Raw genomic sequence first — 15,903 nt, 5'->3', positions numbered from 1 at the left:
TTAATCATAGAATACCAGGTTGAAAGAGATCTCAAGGATCATCTGGTCAGACCAATTTTCTTGGCAAAAGCACTGTCTAGACCAGATGGCCCAGCACCCTGTCCAGCTGAATCAGAAGTGTCCAGTGTTGGGGAATCCACCACTTCCCTGGGGAGATTACTCCAGTGGCCGATTGTTTTAACTGTGAAAAATTTTCCTTGTGTTGAATTGGAATCTTCCAATTGGAATCGAATTGGAAACTTGTACCCAATAATCCTTGCCTTTTCCATGTGACTGCCTGTCAAAAGGGAGTCTCCATCTTCTTTGTAGCCACCCTTTACATACTGGAACATGTTGATAAGGTCTCCCCTAAGCCTTCTCAATGCTGAACAAACCCACTTCTCTCATAGTTTCCTCACAGGGCAGGCTTCCCAGTCCCCTGATCATCTTTGGGACCCTCCTCTGAGCTCTCTCCAGCCTGTCCACATCTTTTTTTGTATAGGGGGGACCCAAACTGAACACAGTATTCCAGGTGTGGCCTGACAAACGCTAAGTAGAGTGGGATAATGACTCCTTTATCTCCGCTAGTGATGCCCTTGTAGATGTAACCCAGCACCCCGTTGGCTTTCTTCGCTGTTGCAGCACACTGATCGCTCACTGAGCTTGTCCACCAGGACCCCCAGGTCCCTTTCCACAGAGCTGCTCCCCAGATGGGTAGATCCCAGCCTGTGCTGCACTCCTGGATTATGTTTTCCCAAGTGTAAGACCTTACACTTGTCCTTGCTGGACTTTGCAAGGTTCTTGTTAGCCCACTCGTCCAGCCTATTCAGGTCTTCCTACAGGGTGGTTCTCTCTTCTGAAATGTCCACTTCCCCACTCAGTTTGGTATCATCAGCAAAATTCACCAGGGCACACTTGATCCTATCATCCAGATCACTTACAAAGATACTCAAAAGCACTGGGCTCAATATCGATCCATGGGGGACCCCACTTGTGACAGGTTGTCAGTTTGAATAAGATCTATTTACCATCACCCTGGGTGGAGCCTGTCAGCCAGTTCCCACCCACTACACAGACCACTTGTCTAGACTATAAGGTATCCCTTTCTCTAGGAGGAGGCTGTGGGGAACTGTATCAAAAGCCTTTATTTCAAAACATGTTCAGGCTAAGGGCATGGGCGAGAGACATGTATTGACTCTCTCTGCCAAAGCCCATGTGGTCACACTAGGGATGAAGCTAGCAACACAGACATGGGCATTTGGGTTACTGAATGCCCACGAGCTAACAGACCACTGGAAGGCAGAAGAGCTCCACTGCACTGCTGTGTGGTGTTTCTTGGGGTTACAAGCCAAAAAAGTCTCCACTGCATCAGGCCAGGTTTCAAGCCTGAAGCTCACTTGCCCAGGTCAGATCATTAGAGACTCAAAACAGGCCTGGTCCCCAAGCAAAGCTGGGGAAAAAAAATAAACCAGGCAGCTGCAGTGACCATACTAAAAGCAGTCATGTTTCCCTCCCCAGGGTACACTGAGAGACCTGCCTAGCTGGGACCAGACTTGTGCTGACAGAGGGTACAGGCACTCACTAGCCAGCAAAGGGCTGCAGCCTGCAGTTCACCAGCAAAACACGCTCCTCGTTCCTGGGACATGTTATGCAGCTTACTTCTGAGGGGATCGTCTTACAGATGTTTCCTCAAAATCCTATTAAGGCAGCACACCCTGGAGAGCTCTTGATTCTAGCCTTTCCATCTTGTTGATTATATCCTGGTATCCTACGACAGAAAATCACTGCCTCTGAATAGCTAGAGGAGGTCAGCGCTGATGTTATGACATGGGAGGTGAGAGCTACGTGGCAGACTTTCCTTGACAATTTGACAAACTGGTTCTAATACAAAAATTACCACTTTCAGATAACCCAGGAAGAGCCACAGACATGAAGTATAAGCCAACATCGATACCATAAAGTATTAGTTGCACAAAGGCTCAGTATTATTGGTGATTGCATCCCACAGGATGCAGGATCCAGATTCACAACTGCTTCACTGGACTTAGCTCTAGTGCATCTTCAGCTGACAAAGGGCACAAGAGACAGGAAAAGCCACAACTGCAGGGCTGGTGGGGGAAGGGAGAAATCCTGCCTTTAGAAATACACAGTATTCACATAAGGAACGTTTGGAAATAGCACTGCTCCTTGGAGAGGAAAGCCATATGCACTGTATTCATAAAAAGCTGCAAAGCGACAAAAAAATCGCAAGCAATAAGCGTAGTTATGGGACCAGCTGTGTCACCACATTTCAGCTAATAAACCCCGGCAAAGAAATGGGAAACCTCAGTGGGACATCTGAGACAGCAGCTCCAAACTAAGCTGTGGGAACTGCTGCTCTAAATGGAGAAAAATGAAGGAGAGGAAGAAACAAAGCTGTGGTTTGAGAGAGTCACACACCACAGACCTGGAAGTGGCTCAGAGCTCCTGCAGGGAGGCGGAGGCAGAGGCACTTCTCCTTGAACCATTCCCGCCATGTACAACCACCTGCTGGGAGAAGCCCTGACAGCAGAGAGACCACCTTCCTGCTAGGCAATCCCGACCTCTGCCAAGCTAAACCTTGGCCATTGCAAACCTTTGCCTACTGTCTAGCCCAAAATTCCCTTGCCACAGTGATTTCTTGTCTTCTCCCCCAACATGAAAAACAGTTTACCTCACCTTTTCTGTAGCAACTTCTGTATGTGGAGACAGGAATGGATGGTCCTCCATTTCTCACTATAAGTATTAACCCCCCACAAGAGTGTAATATATAATTAAAGCCAATGGCAGTCTTGTCTCTCCTGGACCAGGAACAGGTCTCCAGTTTATCAATTAAATCTGCATGACAACAGCTACAGATTTGGAAGGCAGCTGTTATAAAACCTTCTAATTGTCCTCAATTGTAATCTTCAAAGCTCTTCTAAAAAGCACTTATAGCTCGATGCTAAGAACAGAAAGGTTTCCAATCCTAAAACAAATTAAAATGAAGGAGAATTTTGCAGAAACTGCACAGTGTTGCACAAGCACCACAAGTCTGAGAGAAAAATGACAGCACAGCTCTTAGCTTGTTGCTAGAGGGACTGCAAAGCACAGATGTGGGACTGTGCAACATCACTGCACAAAGTTTTCACTTCAAGAAGAAGAGACAGAAGTTTGGAAACCAGGCTTGGTTTCCTGACTCACTTCTCACTCCAGCAGAGCTGTGGAAGTTCAGACCTTTGAGGAATGGCCCCTGAGCTTAACAGACATCTAAAAAGAGCAGATACAGCAATAACTCTTACTGACCACAAAGATATTAAAATGCATATACAGCATTTCTGGGTTTTGGTGCATTTGTCAATAGGAGGAGAGAGAATGCTATGTTTTTAACTCGTCTGGAGAGCGTAAGTTTGAGGGGAGAGGGCCAGGAATTTTGCTGTCCTGAAGTCGGAAGACAAACCCATCTCAGCACTGCTGGCAGACTTGACAGCAGGTTGCCATCACGGCCATTCCCAAAGCAGAGCAATATTCCAAGAAGAGGGAAGAGCTGTGCTGTTTATTTGCACAAGATGTTCAGAAAATTGCTGTGCTATTTTGGAGGATTTAAATCAGTGAAATCCCAGCAGTTTTATAGCCATCTCCTCTGTTCTGCAAATCAAATATGAAACAATTTACCAAAGCTCTGCTAAATTAACAGGCGCACTCAGACACATGTTCTGTTTGCAAATAGTGGGCAAAAAAGCTATCTTGCTCAAATTCAGTAGGTATATTCCAGATCCCAAGTCTGAGCCTGTGTTTCTTCTGTCTCCTGGGTTCCCCCCAAAACCCCTGCAATTTGCAAAATGCATCAACCCCATTTTATAGATAGGGAGACAGAGACACGAAAGTGTGAGGTCAGGTCTCAAGGGAACTGTTTTCTAGCTGTCAGTTGTAAGCATTATTTATTGTCCCTCCTGGATGCCCTGAGTTGCAAAGGACGTTTTAAAATACAACCATTCCAGATTTGAAGACTAATAAATCTAACCTAATGTTCATTTTATAAATATATATACACACATATTTGAATATATATATATGCGCTAGGGAAAAAACCCCAACCACTCAGTGTTCTCACACAGCTTTCCTGAAATGACTCATTCGCTCCTATTTATTTGCTGTCTCGCTGCCAAAACCTGTTCACCAATTGTCACCCTTCATTTCTGCTCTACTCGTTTATCACCCCAAAGATGATTACAACAAATGACTGGTGATGGCCTCATGACTTTTCTTTAAAAGCATTAGCTCCCATCCCTCTATTTTATACAATGCAAATCCCATATGATTCCCATTTGCAAGAGAAGACATAGTGCTAGTATCTGCAGTTTTGATCAAGTCAAACTGAGCTGTACTTATGCCATCCCTGTTGCTAAGGGGATGGAGCAGTGTCATACACCTGTAAGTCCCTGCGTGACACACGATACGGATCTCAGAAAGAGAATTTCTGGAGAGAAAAAAATAAAGGTCAATCCCTAAACTCTTCAGTCCAACAGATGAACAGTGATGCTGAGTTTCCAGAGCTCTCAAATGTCACTTTCTTACTGCAGGCATGTGCAGACAAACCGCTTCATTTAGGATGGGGAAGCAACATTAGTTTTGACTCTGACCCAGCTGACCCATCAGCTACATGAGCACTCAGTGCCGCAAGTCCTCTTCTGGCTACTACCTTAGAGATTCCCCTCCCCACGGTGTAAACAGCAGCAGGCTTATGCACCTCTGTGGCACTGGGGTGACTCCTAGCCTGCACAGGAGTAAAGGGCAGAACCAGGCACTCCATACAGAGGAGCACTGCGGGAGCTAAAACATGGGGCTTTGAAGCCCATTGTTTCCTGGCCCAAAGGACTGAAAGCAGCAGAAGCAGCTCACATGCTCGTTTCTCCTCGGGAGATAAGCTGCACATTGTGCTGTATTGAGACTTAATAAAAAAAAAAACCTCGGGGGCTAAATCTCCACTAGTCACAGATATAATTGTCTCAAGGCACTTCTGCCACATTTCCTCCTTCCTCCACTGGTTGTCAGCACTGTGCTGTGCTGCAGCGGTATCCAGCTGCGTCCTCTGTCCCAGGAAGGCTGCCCTTGGTGCATCTGGAGGGGCTATGTGGTGAAGCTGCTGTGCAGCTGAGGGATGCTGTCAGAGCTGTGCTCCTTTTGGGCCTCACGTCTTGGCAGTTTGAGCTCAGCTGGATACTGCTGGTATCTGTCAGATCAAGGAAAGAAGCTGGGGAACAGAGTGGTCTCTCTGCCACAGCAAGGTACATGGACACAGTCCCATTCCTCTCACCCAGCAGTACCAAAGTAAAATGGGGCCTGTAAAAGACTTAAACCCAATTTCTTTCAAATTGAATATCAGGGATTGAAATTTTAGAGACATTTCTTTGGAAAGCACCATCTGTAAGCTGCTCCTTTCTTTCACCACTTGGAAATAGAAGAGAGCTCACCGTTCCCTCTCCTAAGTCTGAACTCAACCATCCTACAAAGTTGCTGTCGCTGCAGGGAATGCAACCCGTGGAACAGAGATCAGTGCTGCTGGGAGTCCCCTCAGATAGCAGTTCTTCACCTGTGTTTGTAATGCAGGCTTAGCCACTGCCTCCTGAGTCATAGGGGATGCAAGTACAGGATTGTCTGCAGGAGGTCTCAACATGAAAACAGGCACTAAACAACACAGGTTGTCCCAGCTAACAGTGAGCATCTCCACCAGAGACGTTCCTGCCTGGCTTTCTTACAGTCACTTCATACTGAGATGGATGCCAGGAACCAGCTCTGTCTCCTGACTCCACTGTCCTTGTGATGATTCAGACCCTGGCAGTACTGCCTGGGTACCTGCTGCCCAAGATCTGTCAGCTCCTGTATCACCTTCTTAGAGATGAAGGAAAAGACACCCTACCTAAGCTATCCCTGCTCAGAAGGGCCTTGACAGTGATGTCATCCTTGTATCCAGCAAAGCTGCTCTCTTCCCAACAAAACTTACTTAGCTTCTCCTACTCTGCTCTCACCTCTCATTTAGAAGAGTCCTTGGCTCTTTTAAAGGTACAGCAGCTCCAGGGTTACCTGTGGCTCATCCCCCTGCCCTTCTACAGTGTAAACAGTGGTGTCCAGGACTTAGTACATCCTCCTCCCCTTGCTAAAGAAGCCACTGACTTTACAGCTGCCTCTCTCTGCCTGGGAGAGAGTCTGACCCTCTGCTCCTTACAGGGCTCTCCCACAAAGCTGCTCTGATCTCACCAGCCTGGACTCAGTGTTGTCACGGGTATGAAAAGATGGTGCTGGCAAAAGTAGTAAATTTTCTTAGGTACCTTTGCAAAAAATGTCTGGTTTCTGCAGCTGGTTGCTGCCTTCCTCCCCAGAGGTGACACACTGTCAGAGCTGCTAAATATATACAGCTATGTAAATATTTTATTTCAATCCTGTCATTATGAATATTTTAGCAAAACATTTTGCTCTTATTTTCTTGTCTCTCTCTATCTCTCCCTCCTCAAGTAAGTGACCAGCTTGAACAGTTTAGTGGCTAAAAATGGATGAAACATTCAAAATAGCACGGCACACCAGCAACACCATGTTAAATGCATAAAGCCAGCTGAAAAGAAATCCATTATTTATTAGCTCTGTGACTTTATCAAGCCAAGCTCAAAGTTCATTCAAACTGGATTCTTCTGAGGTGCTGCTCTTGACTGCCTTGTTCAGTATACTCTAACTTCAGAGGCAGAAAATTAATTATTTATTTTCTGCTGATCATATATTCCCCTTTAGCATTGTTGCTTCTAACCTCCAGGCTCTGACCCCACCATGCAGCCTGAGGGCTTTGAACATTTTTCCCATTTTCCATTCTTTGTCTTTCTAGTGAAACAGATCTCTTCTGAGCCACGGTACCATCCAACAGCTCTTGCACCTCCTCTCTGAATCCTCAAGGAAAAAGCATAAAAGGAGTCTGGAATATACGTGACCTGCTGGGTTGGGCACCAGCCACGCCATATGGGACACAAATGCTCCTTGTCAGGCACACAGTTGCTGCACAGACATCAAAGACTTGCCTTAGAACACAGCCCACAGAAGCCCTCTGGCCCCTCTTCTCCCCCACAAAACAGACCTCCCAGCCCTGCTCTACCCCTGCAGACACTCACGGCAATCCTGCTCATCAGACTTGTCCTTGCAATCTTCATCCCCGTCGCATTTCCAGTTCAGGTGGATGCATTCACCATTGCCGCACTGGAACTCGTGAGCTGCGCAGGTGTTGAGGGCCTTGGCATCGTAGCCACACTTCTCTATGGATTCATCTGACTGATCCTCACAATCCGGCTGGTTATCGCAGACCCACAGCTCTGGGATGCACACGCTGTTGTTGCACTGGAACTCATTGGGGTTGCAGGTCAGAGGGGAGCATTTTCTTTCATCGCTGCCATCCCCGCAGTCATTGTCACCGTCACACACGAAGATGATGGAGATGCATGACTTGTTACTGCACTGGAACTCATTGGGAGAACAGGCTTGGGAATAAAAACAGACAGGTGAGCTGTGAGGTTTCCAACCTACCCCTCACCACTGTGCCAGCTTTAGGGATGTCTGAGACGGGGGGAAGTGAGTGCACAAAAGTATTACCTTGGATGTCCTAACCCAAAACATTTTTCCCAATGGTAAATTACAAGGGAAGGAGCAGGTGAAGATGCCAGTGGTCATCTCCCCAACTGTGCCATAGGATGAATCCTCTATGGCCCATGGCCAGCCCTGAAGAAGGGGCAGCAGGGCTGTGAGAACTGCAGGCAGGAAAAGTGGGGGGCCAGCTGCAGCACTGCCCTGGTGTTGAGACAAGAGCAGGCAGGCAAGCCCTGGTGGATGGGGCGACAGCAGGGAAGGAGTGGGGAGACTGCAGGGTGGGCTGGAGGTGTGCTGGCACGCGCTGGTGGACTCGCACAGTGCTTTGCTTTGCTCTGTGCTGACATTACCAGCTTCCTGACTTTCACAAGCACAGAATCAGGTTTCAGGATTTCACAGTGTGCCTGGTTTTGGACATATTAAGTGGGATGTGTAGGGTAAATATTTAGTGAGTCGAGCATCAATTTAGCTGCAATCTGCCAGTAAGGCCCTTTACAACACACTGAATGCCTTCCCTGAAAATCACAACTCAACATTAACATACAAATGAGGCGTTTGTCAGATAGGAAGCTGAGTGGAGTACTTTCCTCTGCAAGTCTAATGGACAGCTGAACCAGAGAAGCCTGCTCAAATTAAACTTTCAGGCACTCCAACACTATGCAGTTCACAGTCACTTTATTTCATCAAGGTGCGGGGGAACCAAAACCCTGGAAGAAATTATCCATAAGGCAGTTATTTAAAAAAGAATTCTGCTTCTGCAGTTTCAGTCATCCATCGGTATGTTATGGCTTTGATAAATTACAAGTACAATAAATATATACAAATAAATGACAGTAAACTTTTTTCTAAAAGCACTTGGAAGTCTTTTTCTGTGTTCAGAAGCAGAACTATTTACTGTGTATCTGCAGAGTGCCTATGATAAAGCACAGCTCAGATGGTACCTATTGCTGCAAGGGCAAGTGCATCTGGAAAGCAGCAGAATCTCTGTAAAGTTGTGGTCATATGCCAGCCTTCAGCCAGCAACAGGAACACAGTGGTATTCCACTGAAATACCATGTCTGGTTTACACCTGTGAATGAAACTCTACCTAGCAATTAAGAGCATGTTCACTTGTACATATTTACATTCTAGCCTGCAAGATTGCTTGGCTGTATTAACCTAAGCAGCCTGTAGTTTCACATCAGAGAATGACAATATATCTACTTCTCCCCTCCTGCCCTGTGCTTTGTCCCATTTAGTCCCAGATTTTCCAGATGTTACTGTATCTACCAGAGTAGCAATCCGCCTAATCTGAAGGAAAAGAGATTTGCCTTCCATGATGCAACGCACTGGCTACAACCCAAGCTCCCTCCAACAGGGTTAAGTGTTAGAGAATCTCAGCTGCGCACTGCTGTGTGCCCAACTTGACATCAGTAACTAAATGCAACAGAGCATGGTCGCTAAAGGAGCACCTAGATACCAAAGTTATCATCTGGTCCAGGTGGGTTGTTCAGGCTCCTTCTGAGCAGAGCATTTTGGACACAGAGAGATGCCCTCAAGAAGGCAACTCCGGCCACCTTGGGATAAGAACTGTCCCTTGAAGGGGCTAATATTTCTCCTCTCCAGAGGGAGCTGAGATCAGACAGCTAATACTAGATTAATCCCTCTCATAAGGACCTGAAAGAAGAGCAGAGTGTGGTGGAGAAGCATCTAAAAAAAACTCTCTTGCATGGCAGAACTGAGACCATTAAATTGCTTCTGGTTTTGCCCAAATTCTGCTCTTTTTCTTCACTGAGCATACTTTTCTATCCTTATCCCATAACTAGAAATATAATAATTAACCCTACTGATCAGTACACAGTTGTGTAACCTAGCTCCCTCTTCAGATGATGCATAATATGGAACTGCCAAGTGGAAATTTAAGATAACAGTTATAATCTTACCAATCTATTTTAAAAAGGAAGTGAGAAACAGGAATATTTCTAGGGCTATGTACAGTTTCTTTAACAGATCAAGGCTGAGAAGAAATTGCTTTTCTGACATTATTATGATTAATCTCAGAAACAGACCAGTGAGCAAAATTTTACATAGTCTGATCCCTAATTTTTGGGCAAGGTTGTTATGATTTGCACACTCCTGATGTACATTAATTTCCTTTCCCCCAACTGTAATGAGCCCATCTTTTTGCCCTTGTTGTTTTCCTGGTTCCACCTCTACCCCTCCTCCCTGTACGCACTTCCCTTCAGAAATCTGCTGCATTGGCAAATTGGCAACTGATAAACATATGTGTGGGATACAGACAATGGAAGTTTGCACAAAAGCTCCTCCCCTGCACCTTCAAATCCCTGTACAGATATAAAATTACTCATAATCACAGCCAGAAAAAGAACAGTTCAGCTTTTGTAACCTCTCATGAGGACTTCCCCAGTGAAGCCCGTGAATTACTAGCTAGAAAAATCGCATGGTCATGATTATTTTATTTATTTTTAAAAATTAAATTTAGTGTGATGACAGCACTAGAGACTACAAGTTTTCCCTCCACTGAAGAAGCACAGCAGTCTGGCTGTTACTAATCCCCCCTTCCCACCATCACAGTCCTTAGGTGCGGATCAATCTCTGCAACTCATCCACATGGCTAAATCCAGGGGCTGCAGCATCAGCACTGACAGGGCATTGCCTGCACTGGGACAAGGGACAGAAAAGCAGCTCTTTGCTCAGGTCTTCCTGCCTGCAATTATAGCAGCCACGCACCGTTGGGACAACCAGTAAGACTGATGGGCTGCTCCCACCGTGCCATGACAAGAAAGCCACTGGACAGCCACCAGAGCTGGCACAAGGGCCACTGCAGTGCATGCAACAAGCAGCCAGTGGCAGTGCCAAATGGGACCACATGGTCCCTCGCTACAGAAGGCTGCTCTAGGCACCTCCTGGTGAACTCAAGAAATAAAAATGCCCTTTGCTGCATTTACAGACCTGATGACCATCTTCAGACCAGCTCAAATGGGACCGTTCTTTCTGGGTCACACACGTCTCCAGCAGAGTCCTCTGTCTGCATCTGGCCACGGGAAGGCAGATAACGTCCCAATTCCTCTCACCCTTCTGTTATCCTCTCTGACAGCTAAAATCCACAGGGCATGCCAGGATAAAGCAAAGTCTGCAGCTTCCAGCCACTCAGGGACTCACTCTGGCACAAACAGGCAACAGAGGAGAAAAGCTGCTTACAAACCCTCTGTACCTAGGCAAGAGCCAGCACGCCTGTGCTCTTCAGGGTCCCTGCTGTGTGGTTTGGTGCTGATTTGAAGAACGTAATAAAAAGCAGCACTACAAATTATCTTACATAGACACTTAAGAGATGAGGGTGGGGAAGTAAAGTCCCAGGGACAGCTTACTTCACATCTCTTTCTATAAATCTGTCAGGGTACCTAGGTAGTCCCATCACTACAGCATTTCACTGCCTACAGAGCATTTCAACAGAAAATGTACAAATAGTAATTAAATGATCATTGGGGTATTTTTTTCTCTGATTCGAGCAATTTACGGGCATTCTCTGGTTTTGCTACCTGTCCTATTGTAAGCTTATTCGTTCAAAACAAAGGAAACAAATATTAGCTTGCTTTCCTTAGTGCCACAGAAACTAATGAATGTCATACTCTGAGGTGCAAAACCTACTTCAAATATGAAATGATCGCAGTAGAAATCTTAGAAATGTTTGTCAAGAAGTGTTTAATCAACAGGCTTCAAAGCAGTAAACAAGCATAATCACAAAAGCAGGTTTTTTGTAGAGTACTGTAATCCGTTGAATTTCTTCACAGTTTTAGGAAACAAAATATCTCATCTGAACGACAGTGTACATGTGCTTTGGCCTATAGACTGTATATACCAGAGGTGTTCTGCATTAAATTTCTGCCTTGGACTATATGCCAACATATAAAGCACAACTGTCAGTTCTTGCCTCACAGCCTCCAGCTGCAGTCTTGTCACATCTCTTGAGAAGAGCCTAGCAGAAGTCGTCTTTGGATAGAGGAAGGTTTTGGGTTTTTTTTAAGAGGAAAAAAAAAAAAAAAAAGAGAGAGATTGCAGTTGTGGAGTTAAGTGTTTCAGTACTGGGTGGTTCTCTTTTGCCCAGAGCCAGGATTTAACCAAAGGCTTTAGTGAGTAGTCTGGTGCAGCTGGGACAATCTTAGCTTATGTGCTGCACCAAAAATTAAGGTAATTCTAACACATGCTTTTTAAGTGCTCATAGAAGGAAGTAGAATGCTTTAAAGATACAGGGCACTCCGAGAACTGTAATTTAAAAAAAAAAGTACATAACAATATTTCTACAATGGACATCTCTACAAAGCATGGATCCTCAAATCCAGATAAAATTTAAAATATTGAATAAACAGGACATCTATCATTAGTAGGAGCTGGGAATTATGTCCAATTGTCTATAACTGCTGCCACTGCTAATCTTTAAAGGTTTTCTAGTTTTTCAGTAAGAGTCAGGTATTCAATTCATCTCTCTTCTCCAAAAAAGTCAGCTCCACTTGAAATTACACAAACGATTTAGAGATAGAGAATTATTTGGTAAGATTTGTGGTAAAGTGGATAACAGCAATTACTGATGCTGAAGACAAGAAAACAAGACGAATTATTAAACTGCATTTTTCTGACACCCCCCCCAAGCAACTTAAAAGCAGCATGGCTCGAAATTTCTTGTTTGCTTAAGCCTAATAATGCACCTGCTAAAGGTGGCAAAGGATGATTTGCACATACTAACATTTGCACTGGGGAGGGAGAGATCTGCTGTTGATTTATCACTGCTTCAACACTTGCAGGAGAGGCTGGTGGACTTCAGAAACCCTCCTAAAGCTGGGAGGTTTAGGGTCTGAGCTCCACATGGCTGCAGGAGTGGAATGCCTGAGCTCCATCTGCCCAGGTATCCTGAGCAAAGTGCAAACCCGGCTGCCACAGCCCACATAAATTAATCTCTGAGCTGGACCATGGATAAGGAGGTCACAGAGTCCAGACAGGATAAATTAAGTTGGAACTCCCAGGTCAGTTATGAATGCTGTCATCACGTTAGTTTTGTTTAACCAGAATTTATTTTCAGGCTTAGTTGTATCTAAATTATTTGTTTTGTCTGCAGACAATTGGTTTGCTTACCAAACACCTGAATATTTCATACAGATCTTCGGTCAAATGCCAGTTTTTAAAGCGTGGATTCATGCTTAGAAGGACAAGGTTCCCACGGAAAGCTGCCCTCCAGGAAGGCCAGCAAAAGGGATGGAGGTAAATGAAGATGACCTTGAAGCGCATTGCTCTGAAAAAATGACAGGCCTCCCATGGAGGGAATAATGCAGCTGAATTGCAGTCTCACTACTAACAGTGGTTGTTGCTATGGTGATTGTTACCGAAAAGCCCATATAGATGAAGACTGAAGAAAGAATAGTAATTCCTGATATTGTTCAAATCATTAATGTAGCTAAGGAGCCATCTCACACACTCTTGCAAATTAATATTTGCATGCACTCACTGCCTTTGCTACACTGCTCCCCTCAAACACAGATGAGTTATTTTTCCATTCTCTGCAGCAGCATTTGCATAGTATTAGTTAATTATAATGGAGCAACCAGATGCCAAAGCCCCTGCTGATAAATAATAGTTGGTTCAAAAATGTATTTACTGATTTAGAATATATTTCCTGAGAATCATATATTCATTCAAAGTGGTTTAATTTTCTGAAAATAGAATTAATTACGACCCCACAATTTACAGAGAGAAGCAGCTTACGTACAAATAGTATGCACACTCTGAATTTCTTCCCCATCTTCAATCTTATTTACGTGCAGTAAGGTTGCTAACTCATACTTCAGTCTCCTCAATTTTACTTCATAATAGGAAAGTGTTAGGAAGTTTATCACAGGTTCTTTTGGTTAAATGACTGAAAGCAACCTCAAAATAAGAGCAAGTGAGTCCAGTGTAGAGGGTTTTGGGGTAAAATAAAGCAGATTGGGAGGAAAAAAAAAGATGGTCAGAATGTTGATACTGTGCTGCTTTTTACTAAAATCCAAGACACCCCATGGGGATCTCAAGAGGATGAAGACATTACTATTATTATTTTATATTCTGATTGGAATACAATCAGCTGAATCTGACTGGAGATGTTTGGTACTGGCCAAAATCTAAAAAAAAAAAATAAAAAAAAATAATTGCTGGGATGTGTTTAGTGGGTTTCTTTTCTGACTTTGAAAATTGGAACCTGTGTGGGACAAGCTCACTCCTATTCCCTCAGACATGACTTGCTTATTAAAATGGCAATTTTACAAATTACGCCAATTTGGCAAATCCCTCGGAAACATCTGATAATATCCATGAAACTAACAGCTGCTCTAATATTATCACACAAAATTATGTATTTCCAAGGAATACATAAATGTTCTTCCAGCAGCCAGAACAGAGCATTACCGAACAGGGTCTTGATCCCATGACAGTACACACAAAACCCATGCAATGTGTATGCCCTGGGATTCAGGACACCCTGTGGTTACGAGGACTGCCTGCACAGAACTTCCTGCATGACCACGAGTCAATTTTTCCCCTGCATTGTTTAAATTGCAGACGTTTTGCCAGGAAAAGCCTACTCCATAGATCTTACCTTCAATCCACCTGGCAGACTTTCACTCTGTGTTCATCTGCTAATACAGAGACACAAACTGCTTTATTCTACCTGCTTTCAGGTTCCTTACGTCCAGCTTGGGAGAGAGGCTTCAACAGAATCTTAAAAGCTACACTTTAGTCACACTGGTGAATGATGGCACAACTTGCTTCTTTCTCAGAAAGTTTGCAAGCTCTGTTTTTTTTCTGACAAGGAAAGGCAAGGAAATTCAAACTCATGTCTGTTGGTCCACAGCTGTATTGCTGGCCTGCCACTTCCTCTTTACCCACACATCCCAAGCAGAGGGATAGCACTAGTTTAACTACTTGGAAAACCGAACCATTCCACCAGAATCAATCAATTCTCTTACACTGCCATAGCTAAGAAGGGAATCCTAGAGGTCTGTAACAATCTACAGTACCTATCTTCATTGAACACTGATAAGGAACAAGGGAGCAGCAACTGCCACTACAAAGCTACGTGCACTGCTACTGCTTGTGCAGCTCTTCTCATGTCATGAAAACTGCACAGCTCAAAGGCACTCGTAGAGAAAGGAAAAAAAAAATCTTAATTCTTAGGTGGAATTCTTTGTTGATGAAATTGCTGCACAGGCCTATCTGTGAAAAAGAGAGCAAAGAAAAGCCACACTGGTCACCCTCAGGATATGTTTCTGAACCCAAGGGCCAAACAGGTAAAGTAGAGAGAAAAGCCTGGCTTCAGCATGATAATCTGGTAGCTACAGGAGCTGAGGGCTCACAGGTTTTAACACAGCTGAATAATGAGGGACAAAGCAGTGCTCACATTGCAAGCAATGAGGTCACTGCTCCATAAAATTTCCACTTTCACTAATTTACTTGCTTGATAGGAATTCTCTCTAATAGGAGATATTTCTTCTTGCAGTTTGCTTCACCATCAAGTACACACTGCATTTAGAACATGGCACTATTAACTCTTCTGGAGCACAGACAGAACAAGGAAACACGGAGAGTTGTCACATCTCACGCCCCAGTTTACCCAACTGACTCTCACATTTCTCTAGGAACAGCGATCCAAAGCAAGTTTGAATGCAGGTTCAATAACAATTAAAAAGATGCTCTTGAAATAAAGCAGTTTGCAAGGAAACTGAAGGGAAAAGTAACTTTAAAAAAAAAAAAGCACTGAGGAAACAATGACACAATTGGCAGAATTCAGTGTAAACCAGATTCAGGGTTATGAACACAAACTATACTGACCAAGTGTATAAAGACAAGACCACTGTGGTGGGTTTGGGAGGGGGAGAGATTGACAGACTTTTCAGAAGACAATCAGTCCCTAATTATTTTCAGTTATGTGGTATCAGGGGACACAGCTATTATTTGATGTAAACAAGATACCCACATAACTTTATCTCAACTCCACAAAAGAATGGCAATGATTTTTAGAAAAAAGGTCTTAGATTTTCTACTCAAATAGAAAATTTAAGCACTTACTGACACACACTGCAATTAGAAGCGTAAGGGTTGTGTGCTAACTGCACTTGCTTTAATACCAGTGAGATTTCCACGGCATTAGGATTTGCCCTTCAGTTTCTACAGCTTTGACATAAAAGGCAGCACTCTGCTGGATGTGGCCTAAAATGAAGAATCAATTGTTCAACACAAGCAATTTTAAACTTGTTGGAAAGAAGTGTGATGAGTGTGTTTTAT

The 15,903-nt window shown here is 44.2% G+C and overlaps 1 protein-coding gene across 1 annotated transcript in view; it reads right to left on the bottom strand.

Moving 5' to 3' along the window:
* The window catches only part of LRP8 (LDL receptor related protein 8), a 91,683-nt gene that overhangs the window by 21,066 nt on the left and 54,714 nt on the right, over positions 1-15,903 (bottom strand). Inside the window, exon 4 of the mRNA XM_026854482.1 lies at positions 7,131-7,493. Coding sequence (XP_026710283.1) covers positions 7,131-7,493 — 363 coding nt within the window. The remainder of the gene's footprint in view (positions 1-7,130; positions 7,494-15,903) is intronic.

Source organism: Athene cunicularia (genome assembly GCF_003259725.1).
Source record: "Athene cunicularia isolate RWA chromosome 8 unlocalized genomic scaffold, athCun1 chr8_part1, whole genome shotgun sequence".
Taxonomy (NCBI): domain Eukaryota; kingdom Metazoa; phylum Chordata; class Aves; order Strigiformes; family Strigidae; genus Athene; species Athene cunicularia.
The sequence above is the reverse complement of the archived record's forward strand: the minus strand, read 5'-3'. Positions and strand labels throughout refer to the sequence as shown.